We start from the raw sequence: 20,191 nt of genomic DNA, 5'->3' as shown, positions 1-20,191 counted from the left end.
TTAATAAAATTAATTATGTTTAAAGTTAATTAAGCATAAATATATGTTTTTATTGAAGTTTTAAGTGTTGGAAATAGTTTCTAAGTACTACTTTTGATGTTTTATGAAGAGGGTTTAATCACCCATTAAAAAGGGAGATTATTAGGGGTTTTAAAATAATTTTCAGATTTTTATAAAGTTTTAAACTTGCTGTAATTCCATGAAAAGGTGTATTTTAAGGTTTTCATGAAGGAAATTTAAAGAACTATAAATAAACTTTTGATTTTAATTAAAGGGAAGGTTTAATGTTGTTTATTAATTGGATTTTGAAGGTTTTAAAGTAAGTTAGTATTGCTGTAAATTTGATTGATTGGGTATTGATTGAGATGTTATTGTTTGGTTTAGGAGAGGAGTTTATTGAAGGTGATTTCTAGATAGTAAAGTGGCATACCAATTCGTTTACTCAAGGTACGTATGAGTTACGAAACCTTGCCTTTAGAAGCATGTTTAGGAACGTAACGAGAACCTAGTATCATGATGTATAGAGAAGACTGGGAATGATTGTTTGGTTATACATTGTGATTTCCCTATGATGTGCACTATTCTACTTTGTAAATATTATTTATGCATTAACTTTGCAAGATGCACTTAGAGGCAAAGGTATGTGAATATGTGGAATGATTTATTTATTACTCATTCATGATTATTATAATAGGATGAGTAAAGGAAGAATTCAAGTCTTATAAGACGGGGTTAAGGTTTTAGGGTGCCTTATGCACTCAAGGTGTTTATACACCGAGGTAGTTAAAGGAATAAATAATAAATGTTGCTTGTCACTAATAAATCAAGAATTGAAATTGGAAAGTTGTTTTACTTGATTGAATTGATATTGGATTGATTGCATTGTTTGCATATGAGTCATCACCAAGTCTAAACCTGTAAATCACGTAAAGTGCAAGATGGATGAGCAATAAAACTCTGGATTGGTGTACTTCTGGAGTAATAACAATCAGGGGTTGGGGTACACGGGGTATTAGCCGTGTACTTTTATCGAGGTCGTCTGATCTACGAGTCTCTTATTTCAAATATTATTTTTTCAAAACTAGGGGTTAGGTGAATAAAACTCTGGATTGGTGCACTTCTGGAGTAATAACAATCAGGGGTTGGGGTACACGGGGTATTAGCCGTGTACTTTTATCGAGGCCGTCTGATCTACGAGTCTCCTATTTCAAATATTATTTTTTCAAAACTAGGAGTTAGGTGAGATCTCATACTAACTACGGTCATGGAGTCGCGCCCGTGGTCGTTGGATGTTTATTGATGTTTGCGAAAGGAGGCATGGGGTTTTTCTTTTATTGATTTTCCAAATGGAGCATGGGTTGGACAACCTTGTCTATTGCGTAATCTAATGAATAAAAATAATGAATTACCTACTATTAAGTAATGGAGTATTAGTAATATAAATAGTTGAATCATGTGTTGAGTCTATAAACTAATGATGTGTGATGATTGATTATTAGTAGCATGTTAGGGATTTCTTTTATGTTTTGTAGCTTGTATGTACTCAGCTTTGCTGATTGCGTGCTTTTGTGTGTGTCTTTCTTTGGTCATGGCCTTCGCCTTTCAATGACCCTGTGACGATCCAATTTTTACACTTGTAATATTGGGGAGCAGATTAACCACAGGTTCTTACACACGCAACATTCGCATCAGGGTTGTGGATTTTGAGTGGAAAGTTGGTTATTATTCGCAGTTTATTTCTTTTCATAAGTTTGAATTTTATTAAACTCTGGTTTATTTATTTACTACTTTTGTGGGGGTTTTAATAAGGGCCTTAATGGTTCTAAGTTGTATGATTTAATTTGGTTTTGGTTATCAGTTTTGAAACTTATTTATAACTGAATTAGTTTTTCCGCTACTATTTTCTGATAAAGCCTTAACGTTTGAACACGTGGCGGTAGCACGTCATTAATTCTCTTGAATATTGTCAGGGTCCTCACATATTTAAACAGAGAATTATTGGGGTGTTACACTATGGGGCTGGTAAACCACTATGAGTGTCCTTCCAGCGGTGAGTGCGCACCCCGTGAGTCAGACCGGGAGCCTGGTGATAGCTCAGCGGGAGCTATCCAATACACCTACTATACAGACCCGTACTATACTAACCTTTATTATCCCTACTTCAACCCCTATTATATTAACCCCCTACTATAGTAACCGTTACTATCTTAACCTCTAGTCCTCTACTATCCTAACTAATTAAATTATCAAACGCCTACTATCCCTTCATAACCGCTACTATACTAACCCCTACTATATTTTCGTTACTATATTCTAACCCCTACTATAATAATCCCCATAATATCCTCACAAACCCTTTATATCTAACTGCTACTATACTATATCCCTACTTTCCTAACCCTGACGATATCCACCCCGATTATATTAACCCTATTATCCAACCCCTACTACCTTAACCCATCTATCTAACCCATACTATCAAACCCCTATAGGTGTATATAGTAGAGTATAGTAGGGGTTAGGATAATAATGGGTTAAATAGTATGTACCCCTACCTCAACACCTACTATATGAACCCGTACTATAGGAACCCCTAGTATCTTAATTAACCCCTCTATCCTTATCTCAAACCCTATTATATGCACCCATACTTTCTAACCCCTTCTGAACTCCTATTTTCCTAACCCCTACTACATTAACCCCTACTATACTAACTCCTATTACCCTTACCAAAACCCCCACCCTGAATCGACCCTTCTCCCCTTCCCCCACCCAATAACCGGAACCCTTAACCCTAAATACCACCACAAAACCCTAAAACCCGATGATGCGACTGCGCGCCAGCAGCCTTTGCCTTGCTAGGCGATGATTGCTGGGCAATGCTTCCTAGCTAGCTACTAAGCGATGTTGCCTAACGAGTTTCCTGGCACGCTGCTGGGCGAGCTTGCATGGCACATTGCCGGGCAGTGCTCTCTAGCACGCGTCCGGCTTTGTTGGGCGATGATGTGTGGCGTGCCAGCAAGCACCAGCTCATGCTGGGCAGTGGTCTGCTGCGCGCGTAGTCGATGAGTTGATGCGCACCAACGAGCATCTAGTCCTGTTGGGCGATGTAATCCCCCGTATTTTTAAATATTTTATAAATGAAAATTTATTTTATTTATAATATTTATTTGTTATTTTTCATAATTTAATTTCAAAATTTTCAAATTATTAATCTGGGTCGAAAATTATTTGAACAAATTATCTTATGCACCTTTATTCTACAATTTATGTCCAATCACACAAGCCTAACCCATTTGTTTACTTAATCGACCCATTATTTTTATGAGGCCCAATCTTTCTTTTTATCCTACAATAATTCTCTCCTATAAATACCTCATGAATCTCCAAAAGTTTCCCACACAAAAAGGTTAGTCTTATTTTCATCCTCCTTTGTTTCGTTATTTTGCTTAATGTTAATTTAATTGTTTTGGGTTTTGATTTTAGTATAAAGATTATATTTTCAGATTATATTTATGTTATAAATTTCATATTTTATGAATTATAAACCTAGGGTTTCAATTTATTGAAAATCATGATTTTAGGGTTTTTATGAACAATTGGTTTAGGGCTTTTATAGTAATGATGTTTTGAAATTTTGGTGATTATAACTACTGATTAATTTAACTTAATTCCAGATTATTTTGAACACATAGATTCGTGTTTTAATTTTTAGATTTTCCTTCGTTAATATTAATCCCGTTTTAATCCCGATCAGATTATGAACTCATCCGATTTTGATGAAAAAGTAGTGTTTTCCATGTGCAAACAACGTTTTAAGAAAGAATCACTACCTTTGGTAGTGTGTATCATCCTCTCGTGGCCAAATTAAGCCTTTAAATATGATTTTCGGACAGTTTTTGATTTTAACGAAGTTTTTTTATACTTAAGATATTATCCTTGAGTTTGATTAATAAAATTAATTATGTTTAAAGTTAATTAAGCATAAATATATGTTTTTATTGAATTTTTAAGTGTTGAAAATAGTTTCTAAGTACTACCTTTGATGTTTTATAAAGAGGGTTTAATCACCCATTAAAAAGGGAGATTTTTAGGGGTTTTTATATAATTTTCAGTTTTTTATTAGACTTTGAACTTGCTGTAATTTCATGTATAAGAGTGTATTTTAAGGTTTTTATGAAGAAAATTTAAAGAACTATATATACGCCTTTAATTTTAACTAAAGGGAAGGTTTTAAAGTGTTGTTTGATTTGGATTTTGAAGGTTTTAAAGTAAGTTAGTATTGCTGTAAATTTGATTGATTGGGTATTGATTGAGATGTTATTATTTGGCTTAGGAGAGGAGTTTATTGAAGGTGATTTCTAGTTAGTAAAGTGGCATACCAATTCGTTTGCTCAAGGTACGTACAAGTTACGAAACCTTTCTTTTAGGTGCATGTTTAAGGACGACGGATCGAGAATTTAGTATCATGCATAGGGAAGACTGAGTTAAATTGTTTGGTTATACATTGTGAATTTCTTATGACGCACACTATTTTATATTGCAAGTATTATTTGTGCTCTAATTATGCAAGGTGCGCTTAGAGGCAAAGGTATATGATTGGTGTAATGATTAATTTATTACTCATTCATGATTATGCAAGCAGGATAAGTAAAGGAAGAATTTAAGTCTTCTAAGACGAGGTTAAGGTTTTGGGGTGCCTTATGCACTCAAGGTGTTTATACACTGAGGTAGTAAAGGAATAAATAATAAATGTTGCTTGCCACTAATAAATCAAGAATTGAAATTGAAAAGTTGTTTTACTTGATTGAATTGATATTGGATTGATTGTATTGTTATGCATATGAGTCATCACCAAGTCTAAACCTGTAAATCACGTAAAGTGCAAGATGGATGAGCAATAAAACTCTGGATTGGTGCACTTCTGGAGTAATGACAATAAGGGGTTGGGGTACATGGGGTATTAGCCATGTACTTTTCTCGAGGCCGTCTGATCTACAAGTCTCTTATTTCAAATATTTTTCAAAACTAGGAGGTAGGTGAGATCTCATACTAACTACGGTCACGGAGTCGCGCCCGTGGTCGTTGGATGTTTATTGATGTTTCCGAAAGGAGGCATGGGGTTTTTCTTTTATTGATGTTCCAAATGGAGCATGGGTTGGACAACTAACCTTTTCTATTGCGTAATCCAATGAATAAAAATAATGATTTACCTATTATTAATTAATGGAGTCTTAGTAATATAAATAGTTGAGTCGTGTGTTGAGTCTATAATTTAATGATGCATGATGATTGATTATTAGTAGCATGTTATGAATTTCTTAATTTATTTTGCAGCTTGTATGTACTCAGCATTGCTGATTGCGTGCTTTGTGTGTCTTTCTTTGGTCATGGCCTTCGCCTTTCAATGACCCTGTGACGATCCAATTTTTACACTTGTAATATTGGAGAGCAGAATTACCACATGTTCTTACACATGCAGCATTCATCAGGGTTGTGGGATCTTGAGTAGAGAGTTGGTTGTTTGCATTTTATTTCTTTTGCAAGTTTGAATTTATTTCAATTCAATTTTATTCGACACTATTTCTTTTGGGTTTGAATTTATTTGAACACTGAATTTAATCACTTACTACTTTTATTGGGTTTTGAATAAGGGCCTTAATGGTTCCAAGTTGTATGACTTAATTTGGTTTCATTCGTTGGTTTTGAAACTTATTTATAACTGATTTAGTTTTTCCGTTGCTATTTTCTGATAAAGCCTTGACGTTTGAACACGTGGCGGTAGCACGCCAGTAATTCTCTTAAATATTGTTCAGGGTCCTCATAGGTTTAAAGAGAGAATTATTGGGGTGTTACAGGCGATGATTTTATGCACACCAGCAGACATTTGGGCAAGGCTAACCCATGGTGGGCGAAAATTTTGTTGTGCGTTGCAGGCTTGCAGCCCGGCCCCTTATCTTCATGGGCGATGACTCGACCCTCGACTAATGGCTCCGAACCTTTTTTATCGCGTTTGTACGTCTTTCCGAGTTGGAAATTGAGGTGTTTTTTGCACTCGTGTGTCTTGTGTGCGATAAAGTGTTGTGGTCACCTTCTATTATTATTAAGACCCACTTCGTCATTTGCTGAAAGCAATGTTGCCCGTTACTTAGTAAATTTTGACAAAAACTTCGGGAGGTCATAACTTAGTGCTCGTGTGTCCGAATTGAGCAAATATGAACCCCCTACCCCCTCACAATCCTTAACTATCCCTACATCAACCACTACTATATGAACCCATACTATCGAATCTATACTATATGAAACTCTACTATCCTAACCCTTATTATACCTTAATAACCCTACTATCCTAACCCATATTGTTTAACCCTTACTATACAAACCCGTACTACACTAACCTCTATTATCCCTACTTCAACCCCTATTATATTAACACTACTAGAAAACAGTAAAATAACGACGGAAATTTTCCGTTGGAAATATTCCACTTTCCGTCGAAAAACCTGTTTCCCACGGAATTTTCGTCGGAACTGGTTGTCGGAAAACCTTTTGTAGGAAAATGGGCCTTTTCCGACGGAATTTCCGTCGGAACCACTATTCTGACGGTATTCAGTCTGCCGGAAGTTATTTTTAGGCCCGTAATAGTCCGTCGGAAATGTACGACGCACTGTATTCCGCCAGAAATTTCCGACGAAAATTCCGTCGAAAAATGCTTTTAAAATAACAAAAAAAATTCCTACCCCCACCAGCAGCCACCACCCCAGCCCATCTAACCCGTACCTTCACCCACTACCCAACACCCCTAAACCTCCACCAAAACCCACCTAACTCCAGACCCCCCTAACCCCTACCCCCACAGCACCAACCACCACCCAACCACCTAACCCGTACCACCACCTACTACCCAACCACCAAACAAACCAGAACCCACAAACCAAACCAGACCCCCTAACCCTAAACGACCAGACCCACCACCTTAACATAGCCCACCTAACCTTAGCCCAAATCTACAACCCTAAGCTTCACAAATTCGGCCGAACCCCCCAACCTAAGCAAACCACCACCACCATGGCCACCGAATACCACAATCACCACCAAAAATTAACCAAAAAAAAAATTAAAGAAAGAAAATTGAAATAAAATAAGATACATACCTTAATTCGACCACACACGACCTCAGAATTGGGTTTAAGAGGTCTAATTTGACCTGAAAACTTTTGTTTTCAACATGAGAAGAGAGAAAAAGGACAAAAACAAATGGAAATTATTGTCAGTGATGGTGATGGTGTTGATGTTGGTGGTGATATCAGTGGTGAGCGTTGCCGGTGGTGGTGGGGGATACGAGATTTTCGACAAAGAGGAAAGTAGAGGAGCGAAAGAGGAGAAGTGAACAGGAGAAGAGAGGAGAAGAGAACGACAGAGAGAAGGAGAAAGAGGGAGAATGAAGAGGAAAGAAGATAAGGAGAGGAGAGAGAAGAGGAAAGACAAAGAGGAAAAGAGGCGAAAATGAAGCAGTGTAGGGTTTTAAGAAGTTTGGGATTTTTATTTTAAGAAAATATATTTTGACGGACTATAAATCCGTCGGAAAACACATTTTCCAACTGAAAATTCCGTCGGAACGCACATATATTCCGACTGATTTTTATTCCGTCGGAAATTTCCGACGGATTTGTGACGGAATTATTGAATTCGTCGGAAATATCCGACGGATTTTTGACTTTTCCGACGTAATAATGTGTCCGTTGGAACCAGTCCGTCGCTATTTGCCTGTTTTCTAGTAGTGTAACCCCCTAATATAGTAACCCCTATTATCTTAACCTCTACTATCCTAACCAATTAAACTATCAAACACCTACTATCCCTTTGTAACCGCTACTATACTACCCTCTACTATCTTAACCCTTATTATTCTAACCCCTACCACCCTACCACCCTATCCCCTATTATCCCTTAATAACCCCTCTATATGAACCCCCTGCTATATGAACAGTTACTATAACCCCTACTATACTAACCCCTCTAATATCTTCACAAACCCCTTATATTTAACCGCCACTATACTATACCTTTACTATCCCTACTTTCCTAACCCTAACTATATCCACCCCTATTATATTAACCATATTATCCAACCCCTACTACCCTAACCCATTTATCTAACCCCTACTATCAAACTCCCTTTATGGTAACTAAACACCCCCCTTTATGGTAACCAAACCCCTTATGGTAACCAAACACCCCCCTCTTATGGTAACTAATAAACTAAACACCCCCCCTTTACCTTTTATGGTAACTAAACAATCCCCCCGCTTTATGGTAACTAAACACCTCTTTTATGGTAACTAAATCCCCTATGGTAACCAAACACCCCCTCTTATGGTAACTACACCCCCCTTTACAAAACCGCTTATGCTAACAAAACACTACCCCCCTTATGGTAACTAAACACCCCCTTTATGGTAAGTAAACACCTCCCTACACCCTAAACCTATCCTATATCCTATACCCTAAACCTTAAATAGTCCTATTTTGTACTCATAATATTTATTTTGGAGTAGCTTATAATTAATAGTATCAATTTGGTGTTGTAATTAATTTAATTGGTAACGGTGCCATTGACAACTACAATTCTTGTCTTCTACACTACACCTAACTTATTATCATCATGTCAATCTTCTTCATTTGCTTAAACGCCTTAATCCTTTATTATCATGCCAATCTGCTTCTTTTGCTTAAACACCTTAATCCCTTATGTGGGGCCTACTACCTACTAAATGAACCAACATGATGGTTTTCTAAGAGGTCACTCATCCTAACACTACTTTCTATCATTGTGGCTCATGTTAAGCGGTGTGACAAAGTTTTACATTGGCTATCACTGGCTTACCGTAACCCTCCTCCTTTATCAAAGCTTTGGATTGGCAACGGAAAACCCACTAGTAGAGTTTTACATGTCAGTAATCAATATAAAAATTTTCATATTTTTCCAAAACTTCAATACTTAATTTATATGCAATCTAATTTATTAAAAACAAAAATAAAACTCTTAATCACAAACTTAGCTTCCTGATTTCTTTCAAGGGACTCCATTATCCAACACGATTAAATTTATTGTTTTCTTTCATATGATCATGCATTGACACAGATACATTCTACTTTTCATTAATTTTGGAGGCGAAATTGACTTAATTTGAATACGACATGAGACAATGAGAGTGATTGAACCCGACATGACCTGAGCTGAACTTGACTTGAATACCTAAATCGATAACTGTACAATCTTTAACATCTTCATCAAATTTTTTTAAAAGTATTACAGGTGCACCTTTTAACAACTTAAACATGATAAAAGTGTTTTTTTTAATTTTTTTTAAACAACGTGATAAATCTATTAGCTTATTTGTGAATAATAATATAATATTCGGATGAATAGTATTCCTCTTACACTAAGAGGCTAAAAAAGAACAAAACTCCCTAGTAGAATGACCCATAATGTCTCCGAAATGGCCATATCTAGAAACTAGTATGGCATCGTTATGTCCACTAAAATTCTAAAAATCCCTTTTCTCTTTATGCCAGAATTTCAAACATCAAAGTATGAATCGTTCCAAATATAAACAATCCCATTAAAATCCTTTCCAAAAATAACAAGATTTTTTTGTTGATAAACCTTGCATATTCTTCTTCCTCAAATGGCAGTAGTTGAATTGATAGTAACGGCGACGAAGCTTGCGGGAGTATTGGTTTCATTGACATTTGCAGCTAACGCTTTCTCTTTCTCTCGGTTTCGCAAGAAGAGTCTTCGCCCTTTTCATTCTCCTATTGATGAGAATGCTGATGAACTTGCTCTTTTCAATGTTAATTCTTCAGGTTCATTTTTATTTTATTTAATTAGTTTTCTGAATTAATTTGTTGTTTTTCATTTATTTAATTCAGTTTTGTTCTGTTGTTATAAATTTTGTTTCTGGATTAATTTTGATTGTTGCTTTTGAATTTTGTTTTATTAAGTGATTTATTTGTCAAGGAGATACTTGTATTGTTCGAACACTTCTCTTGTACAATGTATTAAGTGACGAGTTGTTAAGATTTGTCAATCATCACTCGTTAATTTAATTTAGTTTCTGAATTAATTTGTTGTTATTCATTTATTTAATCAGTTTTGTTCTGTTGTTATAAATTTTGTTTCTTGAGTAAATTTAATTATCGTTTGTTTAAAATCTGTTTTATTGAGTGATTTAATTCTGATGTTTTTTTTTTCGTGGTTGTGAAGTGTTAAGTGAGATACTTTATATATATATATATATATATATATATATATATATATATATATATATATATATATATATATATATATATATATATATATAGTTGGAACACTTCTCTGGTACAATGTATTATTTTTTGAAGGGGGAGATTAAAATACATTAATAATAGTCATACGGCACTTACATAAGAAATCGTAATCGAACAATACAAAGACAAAAGAACCAATTACAAGTTCGAAATAAAGGAAACTACAATAGCACGCGCAAAATGACTTTCTGAAATACCCTTGGCTCATATAACGCTGTCCTATGCAGCCTCTTGCAAGGGGGTCTGGCAATATGTTGTAGTTTCTGACGTGAACCTTCATTGACTCAGAATCCCGTACTCCTCGACCAGAAATCAAACTTGGTGCCATACACTTCACCATTGACAATACAATCTCTATTCAAACACGGACCCCAGCTTGGAAGCATAACCCTTCAGCCCAAACCAACAGAAGATCAAACCAAAGCCCCATAGCCAAAAAAACCGGTTCAAAACATGCACCAGAAGATCGGCACACCGATCTGCACACCCCATAGCACACAAACGCACCACATAAGAAGAAAAAATAACAAACCCTAAAGAACAACACACACAACGACTAAAATAAGAAACAGACAGAAAATTAAAAACGAGAACTACAAACGAAACCCTAGCAAACGACCCCGCAGCCAATCCGAGAACCACCATCCAAGCACTGAGGTTCACCAACCCAACCCACAAACCACCGTACAGGAAAGCCCGACCCGCAGGAACCCGCCCGAGAAGCCCAAACCCCACACAACCCTGAACCGCGGCAACGACGGCTGGAAACACCAGAGTGAGAACGGCCCTACGCGAGGGACTTAGAGGGAGATAACTCTCCCTCCCCGTTCTCCTACAAAACGTCGCGACGACGACGGCCAAGGCGGGGAGCAGAGACACGGCGGGGAAGCGGGGAATAAGAGCGGCGGCAAGCCGGCAACAAGGCTGATGAGGAATAGCGACGGTCGGAGAGGGGAAGCGGCGCAAAAAGCTAGGTCGACCGGACAAAAAACCAAAGCGAAAAAAGAAAAAAACACCTCAAGGAGGTAGATCGGAGGCTCGCCGGCATAATGGCATGGGCGGTGAGCCGCACACCCGCCGGCGAGCCTCTTGGCCGGAGCGATTTTGAGAAGGCGGTTGGGTTTTTTGGGGGAGAGAGAGAGCGTACTTTTCTCTGGTACAATGTATTAAGTGATTAGTTGTTGAGATTTGTCAATTATTACTCGTATTTAATAAGAAAGTGGTTGTGATAAGAGATTTATAATTTTTTTTTTTTCAAAAAAAAAGTGCTATTAAAATTTTTGGTGTATTTTGGGCCCTAAGCCCCTAACCATTTGGTGGTGGAAAGAGAAAATGTATCGAAATTATAATGTGGCCTTTCCAAACTCAAACTATGGACAGACAAAAAAAGGAAGGTGTTCAAACTATTTAGACAAATGACTTACTTTTTAATAGGCCATTTTGACCTTTAGTGGTTGAGGTTGTGTGTGTGTGTGATTGATCGATCAATCTTAGAGACTAATTTAGAGTTTTAGACGTTCTCATGTAGGGAATTGAAAATTAAGACTGCACGACTCATTGATTGTGCATGTGTGTATTGTTTTTAGTTGATGATGTGTGCGACTGATCAATATTGAATATTTACTTAGACTTTCTCGTTGGAGGAATTGAAAGTTCAAGCTGCATGAGTGACAAGATTGTATGTATGCCCCGTAGTTAGAGAGAAATTTGATAATGTAGATAGTAGGGGAGGCCGGAAGGTACCTGGAATTTTATCAGAAAGTGAGCCTATATGCTTCGCCATTTACATTAGGATAATACACTAGGCCCTAAAAAATTAGATACTCATTTACTGAACTCCTAGTTCTGGTTTACTTGTATTGGCCGACTGACTGTATACTGATGAGTTGACTACATGGTCCATGCATCTGAGGCATCACTAGAGCATTTGCATGTATTTATGAATGCCGATATCATTTTGATATCAAATTCTGAACATTTATGACTCCTAGACTATTTCTGTTCCAATAACTGTATAATTTTTTCCTATAATTCTGAATGAAATGTAAGCTCTTTGTGAAACTCATTAACAAATCATATATATGTTTTTTAATACCAGATGGGGAACCTGAGTTCTTCTTTGGATTGGCAACAGCACCTGCTCATGTGGAGGATAAGCTTAATGATGCCTGGCTTCAATTTGCAGAAGAAAAACTTTGTGACGAAACTGAATCTGCACAACAACCAGCTGATGCTCTTTTGGCTTCAGGGGCAGGAGATGGTGGGTCTCAACCAGCTTTACCAACAGAAGCTAAGGATAGACCGAAGAAAAAGAAAAGTTATAAGGTAGCTATGGAAGCAATGATAAGAGGTTTTGAGAAAGTAGTTGAAGAAGAAGAAGAAGAAGAAGAAGAGCAGGCTCCAATCAGTGAATGCAACCATAATGTGGCTGCATGGCATAATGTTCCACGCTCGTAAGTTTGAAAGTCCATGTTTCTACTGATTTCTTATTTGTCATGTATTGGAGTTCTATTTTTGTGCATAGATTTTTTTTTTTTTAGGGTCTCAATCTTTTACATTAGAATCTTAGCATTATCTGGAACAATGTTTTACATAGCTCGAAATTTATATCAGGGAGGAGAGACTAAGGTTTTGGTCTGATCCTGATACTGAGCTCAAGCTTGCCAAAAATACTGGTGTCACTGTCTTTCGCATGGGTGTTGATTGGACAAGAATCATGCCGAAGGAGCCAACAGGTGAACTTAATGAAGCTGTAAGTCCTGTTCAAATATATGTCTTGTCTTTCCGCTGCATTCTTCATACATCTCATATCTGTAATCTTATGCTAATTAGAAATTAGACCATCTGAAGAATGGAGCTCATGAAATATGATTTATCATGATTCCTATATAGATATTCCAAAATATATTTTTCACTATGTTTGTCTATATGCTTCTTCAGCCTTTTGATACCTTTATGACACCATCCCTTTTCTTATTTGTGCTCGTTTGTGTATCACTTTTCTTTTAGGTAAATTTTGCAGCATTAGAGCGATACAAGTGGATCATCAATAGGGTTCGGTCATATGGAATGAAGGTGATGCTGACATTGTTTCACCATTCACTTCCTCCGTGGGCTGGAGAGTATGGAGGGTGGAAGCTGGAGAAAACTGTTGATTACTTCATGCATTTTACTAGGTCTTCCTTCTATTCACCCTTATACCTTGATGATTATAATTGTGGCTTCTAAGGGTGATTAACATCTTCAGATGACTCCCAGTCATTAATATTACTTACCTCTGTTTTTTTTTTTAGTTGACACGTATTTCTTTTTAGGAAGTTTTTTTTGGTTGACATGTTCCCTTTTTGGGTAAGTTTTATACCTTGTATTTACTAGTTACCCCACTTGCTTTATCATTCTCTATCACTCTCTCTCCTCTCCTTATAATAATATGCCTAATTTGAACGTGTTAACTAAATAGAAATAGAGTAAGTAATATACAGATCACTCACTTTTTTCTCTTATGATTTTTATTTTTTTTCATATAAATGGAAATAATGTTTATAGCTTTATTGCTACATTTTTCTTAAGAAATTTCTGTTTCCTAGATCTTGTATTTGAAATAGTCAACTTTCTACTTTTGGAATGACAATGAAAAATGAGTGAAGGGTTCTAGGGTAATTTAGTACCACGTCCTTGAAATTCAAAATCTTGTATGAGTTGTGTCGAGGAACAGCTGAGGTTTAGAAAGGGGAAGCTCATACAGCATGACAATGTATTCACCATTTCACCCTCGAGATTCATTTTATAATATTTTGGAAAATGTCAAGAGAAATTCTTTTAGACAGAGGGTAGGAGAGGGGAGGGAAAAAGACTTAGTGTGTTGGGACCTTGTGTGTGGATTAAATGATAAGAGTTTTGTGAGATCCTGGACTTTCTTATGTAGCAAGCTGTGTGAGGCACTTGGGATAGAGTGGATTTGTCCAACATTTATTTTGGTGGACTAGCAAACGTCCTATATAATATAGGCTTTGGTTGGCATGCGGTGCAACAGTTCTATTGTGATCGGGTTATTTGGCTCTTCTCTGGGTGTTGTGTTTACAGTAGAATGTTGGAATTTTAAGACCAGAGATTTTCATTGGTCTTTAGTGGGCAGAATATTTAGTTGGCTTTTGTCCGAGCTATTGTATTTGTTTCAGGGTTTTCTTTAACCAGTACAGCATACATTGTTGTATAACATGGGTATAGTGTTTGGGTGGCTGTTTGCTATTTTCTTTTCCCTGTCTCAAGATTATAATTTTATTTTAACTGTGAAGTGATGAGTATTACTGATCATGTCTAATCTCTTATTATAACATTAAATGGTTATGCTAAAAAGGATTGTTTATAAACATAACAGTAACTTTGGTTGTCTAGCAGTCTGGCTAATACTCTCCTTTTACTCCCCTACTCTGTATGCCCCTGTAAAAATTAGGGGCTACCTTCCAAATTTTCAAAAAGATAAAGATCACCCTTTTTTTTTTTTTTGGGTAAGAGATCACTTTACATATCTTGATCAATAGTATGAAACTTTGAACTATCCATGTGATCCAACATTGACTAATTAAGAGCTGATATTGCCGAAGTTATCCCCCCCTCACTGAGATCCTTGTTCTCCGGTACCCTGTACTTTTCCGAAAAGCTGTCATTTATATGTGTGGATTGAACTTTCTGTGTAAGTTTACAGCAGGTGTTGGACACTTGCTCATTAATTTTTGTCTTTCTACAAGAATTTACAGTAGTTCATTGTTACAATCTTTCCAGAGCTGATCTTCATGAAGCATATTACTTAAAAAAAATTTTGTGCCATACTAATACTTTCTCTGTCAGTAGAGTTTTATAAAAATGGGTTACCTTTTCCACTAAGGTACCCTATCTTCTCTGTCGACATCTCAGTGAATGGGAAACTTAATATGTCAGTAGATTTTTTTTTTGGTTTAATTTTCTTTACCACTGAGGTACCATATCTCTGTTGTTGAAATTTTTATTTGAAGGGCTATATTTCTTCTTAAGGTGAGATTTTTTACGTGAATTTTGGTGTTGGGATGGCTAATCTTCGGAATATGTGCATTTTGTGGCGTGCCTGTAGTGAGTCCTGCTCATAGTTTTTCCTTTGTTGTGAAGGGGCATCTTAGTAAGTCATATTTGGAGGAGGTTTCTTTTTAAAAAAACTGATTTGGATCTGCTGCAACTCTTTTTTGTGGGGGTGGGGGTGGGGGTGTGTGTTGGGGGGGTGGGGAGGGGAGGAGACGAGCTTTGGATGGGCAAAGGAGACGATGTTGTGGCTTGCTTTGTGGTAGAGTGGAACACACAAATCTTCTCAGGGGATGCTTTAATTAGTGATTTGTTGTGTGATACAATTACTTATTTAGCTTCTTTAATGAGCTAAAGTAGTGCGGACTTTTAGTCGTGACTCCAAGTGGGTTTGTAATCTGTAATTTCTGAAAATTTGATTCTTTAATAGGCTTTTGCTTCCACGTAATAATGTTTAATATAATGCTTTCACAAAATAATGTTTAGAACAATAATGTTTGTTTGATGTGCATTCAAGGTAAACTGCATCCATCATTTGTTTACTGATACTGATAGTTTGATACTCCTGTGGGAGCTGTCATGCTAGATATTCATTTGTATCGTACTGTCTTTCACTTGATATGAATTTCTTCTAGTATAACTTGGTCTATTGTTTAATGTTGCAGGCTTGTTGTTGATAGTGTGTCAGATGTGGTAGACTATTGGGTAACATTTAATGAGCCTCATGTCTTTTGTATGCTGACATACTGTGCTGGTGCTTGGCCTGGTGGTAATCCTGACATGTTAGAGGTGGCAACTTCTGCTCTACCAAGTGGTGTGTTTAATCAAACCATGGACTGGATTGCCATTGCACACTCAAAAGCATATGATTACATCCATGAAAACAGGTTATATTTCTGCAGACTTCTGTGTGCAACTGAGAAAATCAAGCCAGAGGTCTTATGTTAACTAGTGCTCTCGTAAACACTGACTACATAACTGCACATCGTGTGTTCTGTGAAAATATTCCACTTTGCTTTGGGACATTCTTGCTTGTTTCATTACCACAAGAGATTATTGTAACTTTCAGAACAAGTAGAACACTGTCATCATTACTAGGTCCTAGAAGTTTTAGATATAATGTCTTGTGCTGGTTTAAAAGTCATGTCTTGTTGTCTATAAAAGTTATCATGCTTATGAAAGAAATTGAAGTTATCTTCAACCTGTACAAGTTTCTAGAAGCAATTCTCAGTATTTATTGACTATTAAACTATTGTTGCAGCAAATTATCAAAGCCACTTGTTGGCGTTGCTCATCATGTTTCATTTATGCGACCCTATGGACTATTTGATGTTGCTGCTGTTACACTCGCCAACTCCATGACTCTTTACCCCTTTATGGACAGCATATCTGAGAAGATGGACTATATTGGGTTAAACTATTATGGGCAGGTTGTTGTATACCCTGATAAATTGCGTCTGAAAAGATTTTCTTAGAAAAGGACCAAATTAATCAACTTCAGTTATTTACTGTGATTGCTGTCAGGAAGTTGTCTGTGGTGCTGGATTAAAGCTAGTAGAGATGGATGAATATAGTGAATCTGGACGAGGAGTTTATCCTGATGGCTTGTTTCGTATGCTTCTTCAGTTCCATGAGAGATACAAGCATTTAAACATACCATTTATTATTACTGAAAATGGGGTCTCAGACGAGACTGACATAATCAGAAGGCCATATATACTGGAGCATTTACTCGCCATTTACGGGGCCATGATTATGGTGCTTATAGTGACTCTTCCCTGTTTATAATTCAGCGTTTACCATTTTGACCATTTCTGAATCTCACATATCGTCACTTTTGTTATGCAGGGTATCCCTATTATCGGTTATCTCTTCTGGACAATTTCAGATAACTGGGAGTGGGCAGATGGATATGGACCTAAATTTGGACTTGTAGCAGTTGACCGTGCCAATAATCTAGCCAGGGTCCCACGTCCTTCTTACCATTTGTTTTCCAAAGTAATTATTTTTCTTTTTTCCTTTCCAAATTTAGTTTGACATGAGCAGCTGCGTTGCCATATACAATTCTGAGGTTTCCTTCATGGCTCATGTACATTTCAGGTGGCAACAACAGGTATAGTCTCACGTCAAGACAGGGAGAAAGCATGGAGGGAACTTCGTAGAGCTGCCAAAGGAAAAAAGACTAGGCCATTCTATCGAGCTATGGACAAACATGGCTTAATGTACGCAGGTAACTATGGCATGATCATGTTCTTGTTCCTAACCGAGACTGAATTTTTGCTCTCATTTAACTCTTTGTTTTAGATATAAAATTTGAAATTGGTAAGAATGGCTAGATTGATTATTGTTCTTGGACCCGGTTTAGTAAGATAGTAGGAGCATGTCACAATAAAATAACTGTAATTCTAGTTTCTTAGTTGGATAACATCCCAATTGTCCATTAATTTCCTAATATTGATCTCTAAAAGGGGGGCTTGACGAACCTGTATGGCGCCCTTACGCTGATCGAGATTGGCGTTTTGGACACTATGAGATGGAAGGACTACAGGATCCACTAAGTCGCTTCCTCAGATTTATTTGTCGACCTCTCAAACTCAGAAGGAAATCTGAACTTGAAGATGATGATGTTGAATTGGCCTTATTGCCTCTGGGTTCAACTGCCTGATGGGCAATCACTGGTATAAGAATATTTATCAAAGTTTTCTGCCAAGGAGCATTCTTCTAATAATAAAGGTAAAAGTAAATATGAAGTCTACCTCCGTTAACTATTATGTGCAACAAAGGAGTATTAGTTGTAAGACAAAAAATATTTCTTTGTTGCACATAAATTTATTAAGATGGCCAATTGCCTTCTGAAGTGTATGATACATGAGGCCCTTTCTGTTTTTCTGACCTGTTTTTTTTTTTTTTTTTTTTCCTCCGTGAAATTTATGGTGAAGGTACTCTGGAGAAATCTTAGAACAGTAGTTTGAGGTTTACTGAAAAATTATGGTTGGTAGTATGTAACAAATTAGAACTAGATCACAAACAAGCATTACTATTTGTTGGCATATGTTCTTTTTATCCATACCTCAGCCCTTTTCATTTCACCTTGAAAATTATTTATTTTTCTTATTAGTTCATATTAGCTCAGTTAAGGACCTATAAGTTCATTTTACAGCTAAAAATAAGTTGAGACGAGGTATAATATATGAAATCTCTAGGGTTCATTTTTGGAAATTACCAAATTCCAGGTTAGCTACTGAGTTCATTTTTGGAAATTACCAAATTCCAGGTACAATTGGCTCCCTGACCTGATCCACTGTTAAGAGTGTTAACCTAGTTTGACCTGTGCCATAGAGGATTTTAATTTGCCAAATCCAACAGTCGATAAACAGCAGTTTTAAAAGGTTGGGGGTGATGTGCATTGATCCTAGCCCTTGCTGAGCTATCCCCTGAAAATTTTCAGGCTACGTCACTAGTTGCATTGCTTACCAGTATTTCCTTCCGCTTTTTATATGTATTACTTGGTCGAACTTTTACTTGATATTTGCATGAACTACTTAACATTCTGTACTTTGTGACATTGTATCAAGTTTTGAAAGATTAAGTTTATAGTATCACAAAATTTACATATTCTGAGTGTGATCAAGAATTTCTTATAAACACAAAAGGTACAAATTCTTTCCTGGTTTTAGGTGTAGTATGTGCTCTTCAGTAATTCTTGTGGATGGATATATTGGTTTGGATTAATCGTATGTCATTGTATATCCCTTTAATTCTTATATGTAGTATATTGGTTTGGATATTATATATGTGTTCAGAACAGAGTAGCTGACTGCCGTATCCCTCATTACATTAAGCATTGATATATTCCTTGTCTTTCCTAATCATGTATGGATAATGATCTGAAGCGAATTTTACTTGCCGCATAAGGCCTAATTCTTGAAACAGCAAGGTGGTGCTCAGAGATTCTCTCTGATGTTTATATTATTTGTCAGAAAGCTCTGCCAGTGTAAGTCAAGTGCATATTGATATGCAAATTTGTAAATCTTCCAATATTTAAAATTTGTATTTCCATTTCAATAAGATCCAAATGCATATTGATTTGGATCTGTTGTTTCCTGAAATTTGTATTCAGATATTTCTAATGTACACAGAAATATTTAATGTACATTAATATCTATTAATCTAATGCATACATGTTATTGATCATGAAATTTCGGATTCAAGTCAACACTATAAGTCATTTCCCCAATCCCAGAACTCCTCAAAAGACAAATTAGAGCTGATGAAGAAAAGTAGTTTCTAAGCTTAAGCTCCAGTTTCAGGTTGCTATCATGCTAAACTCAGTGGTGGTCGCTATTGGAGTCTTCCACTACATACCATTGTGGACCGGAGTTGTATTATACTTGATGTTGACGTTCCAGAAGAGTACAGATCGAGAAGTGATATATGATGAATTAATTCATCCATTCCCTTCTATCTATCTCTTTATGAGTGTGGCAGATAACTCCTTATCTTTGCACTTTGCTTGAGTACTGATCTCGTGATATTGGTCTTTGAACATATGATGCCCACTTCAGTTAAAGTGGTATTCAACCATAGTTTTCTCGTGCGTTTGTTCCGCATGTTCTAACGAATGTGGTATTCAACACTTGTTTACCTAACTTTGGACATTTAGCTTTTAGCATATCATCAATTTGCAAGCAAGTTAAGTGGCCAAAGAGGAAGTGGGATAATGTGCTGCATTAAGATACACAATTACATTGCTTAGTCCGCCACTTGTAAATTTTTTTTTTTTTTT

General features: G+C 36.5%; 1 protein-coding gene across 2 annotated transcripts; it reads left to right on the top strand.

Annotated features, from left to right (window-relative positions):
* The first annotated feature begins 9,455 nt into the window (after positions 1-9,455).
* LOC110706306 (beta-glucosidase-like SFR2, chloroplastic) lies at positions 9,456-19,614 on the top strand. 2 transcript variants are annotated; one of them, XM_021884202.1, is made up of 11 exons: positions 9,456-9,870; positions 12,452-12,806; positions 12,967-13,105; positions 13,363-13,529; positions 16,071-16,292; positions 16,667-16,835; positions 16,930-17,163; positions 17,254-17,403; positions 17,506-17,635; positions 17,874-18,138; positions 19,321-19,614. In XM_021884202.1, exons 1-10 carry the CDS (start codon positions 9,693-9,695, stop codon positions 18,068-18,070), a joined length of 1,941 nt encoding a protein of 646 aa, XP_021739894.1. In that variant the 5' UTR covers positions 9,456-9,692; the 3' UTR covers positions 18,071-18,138; positions 19,321-19,614. The 2 variants fall into 2 exon arrangements, with proteins under 2 accessions (XP_021739894.1, XP_021739893.1); XM_021884201.1 differs by having other exon boundaries at positions 19,318-19,614.
* The last annotated feature ends 577 nt before the right edge of the window (positions 19,615-20,191 follow it).

The sequence above is a fragment of the Chenopodium quinoa genome, unplaced genomic scaffold (genome assembly GCF_001683475.1).
Source record: "Chenopodium quinoa cultivar QQ74 unplaced genomic scaffold, ASM168347v1, whole genome shotgun sequence".
In the NCBI taxonomy this organism is placed as follows: Eukaryota; Viridiplantae; Streptophyta; class Magnoliopsida; order Caryophyllales; family Amaranthaceae; genus Chenopodium; species Chenopodium quinoa.
Note: the sequence above shows the minus strand (reverse complement) of the source record. Positions and strands in the feature narration are given on the sequence as shown.

Coding starts and splice junctions, on each gene's coding strand:
- LOC110706306 (XM_021884202.1), top strand. CDS start 9,693: ATGGCAGTAGTTGAATTGATAGTAACGGCGACGAAGCTTGCGGGAGTA. Junction 13,530..16,070: donor TACTTCATGCATTTTACTAG/GTCTTCCTTCTA, acceptor TTAATGTTGCAG/GCTTGTTGTTGATAGTGTGT. Junction 16,836..16,929: donor GGTTAAACTATTATGGGCAG/GTTGTTGTATAC, acceptor GATTGCTGTCAG/GAAGTTGTCTGTGGTGCTGG.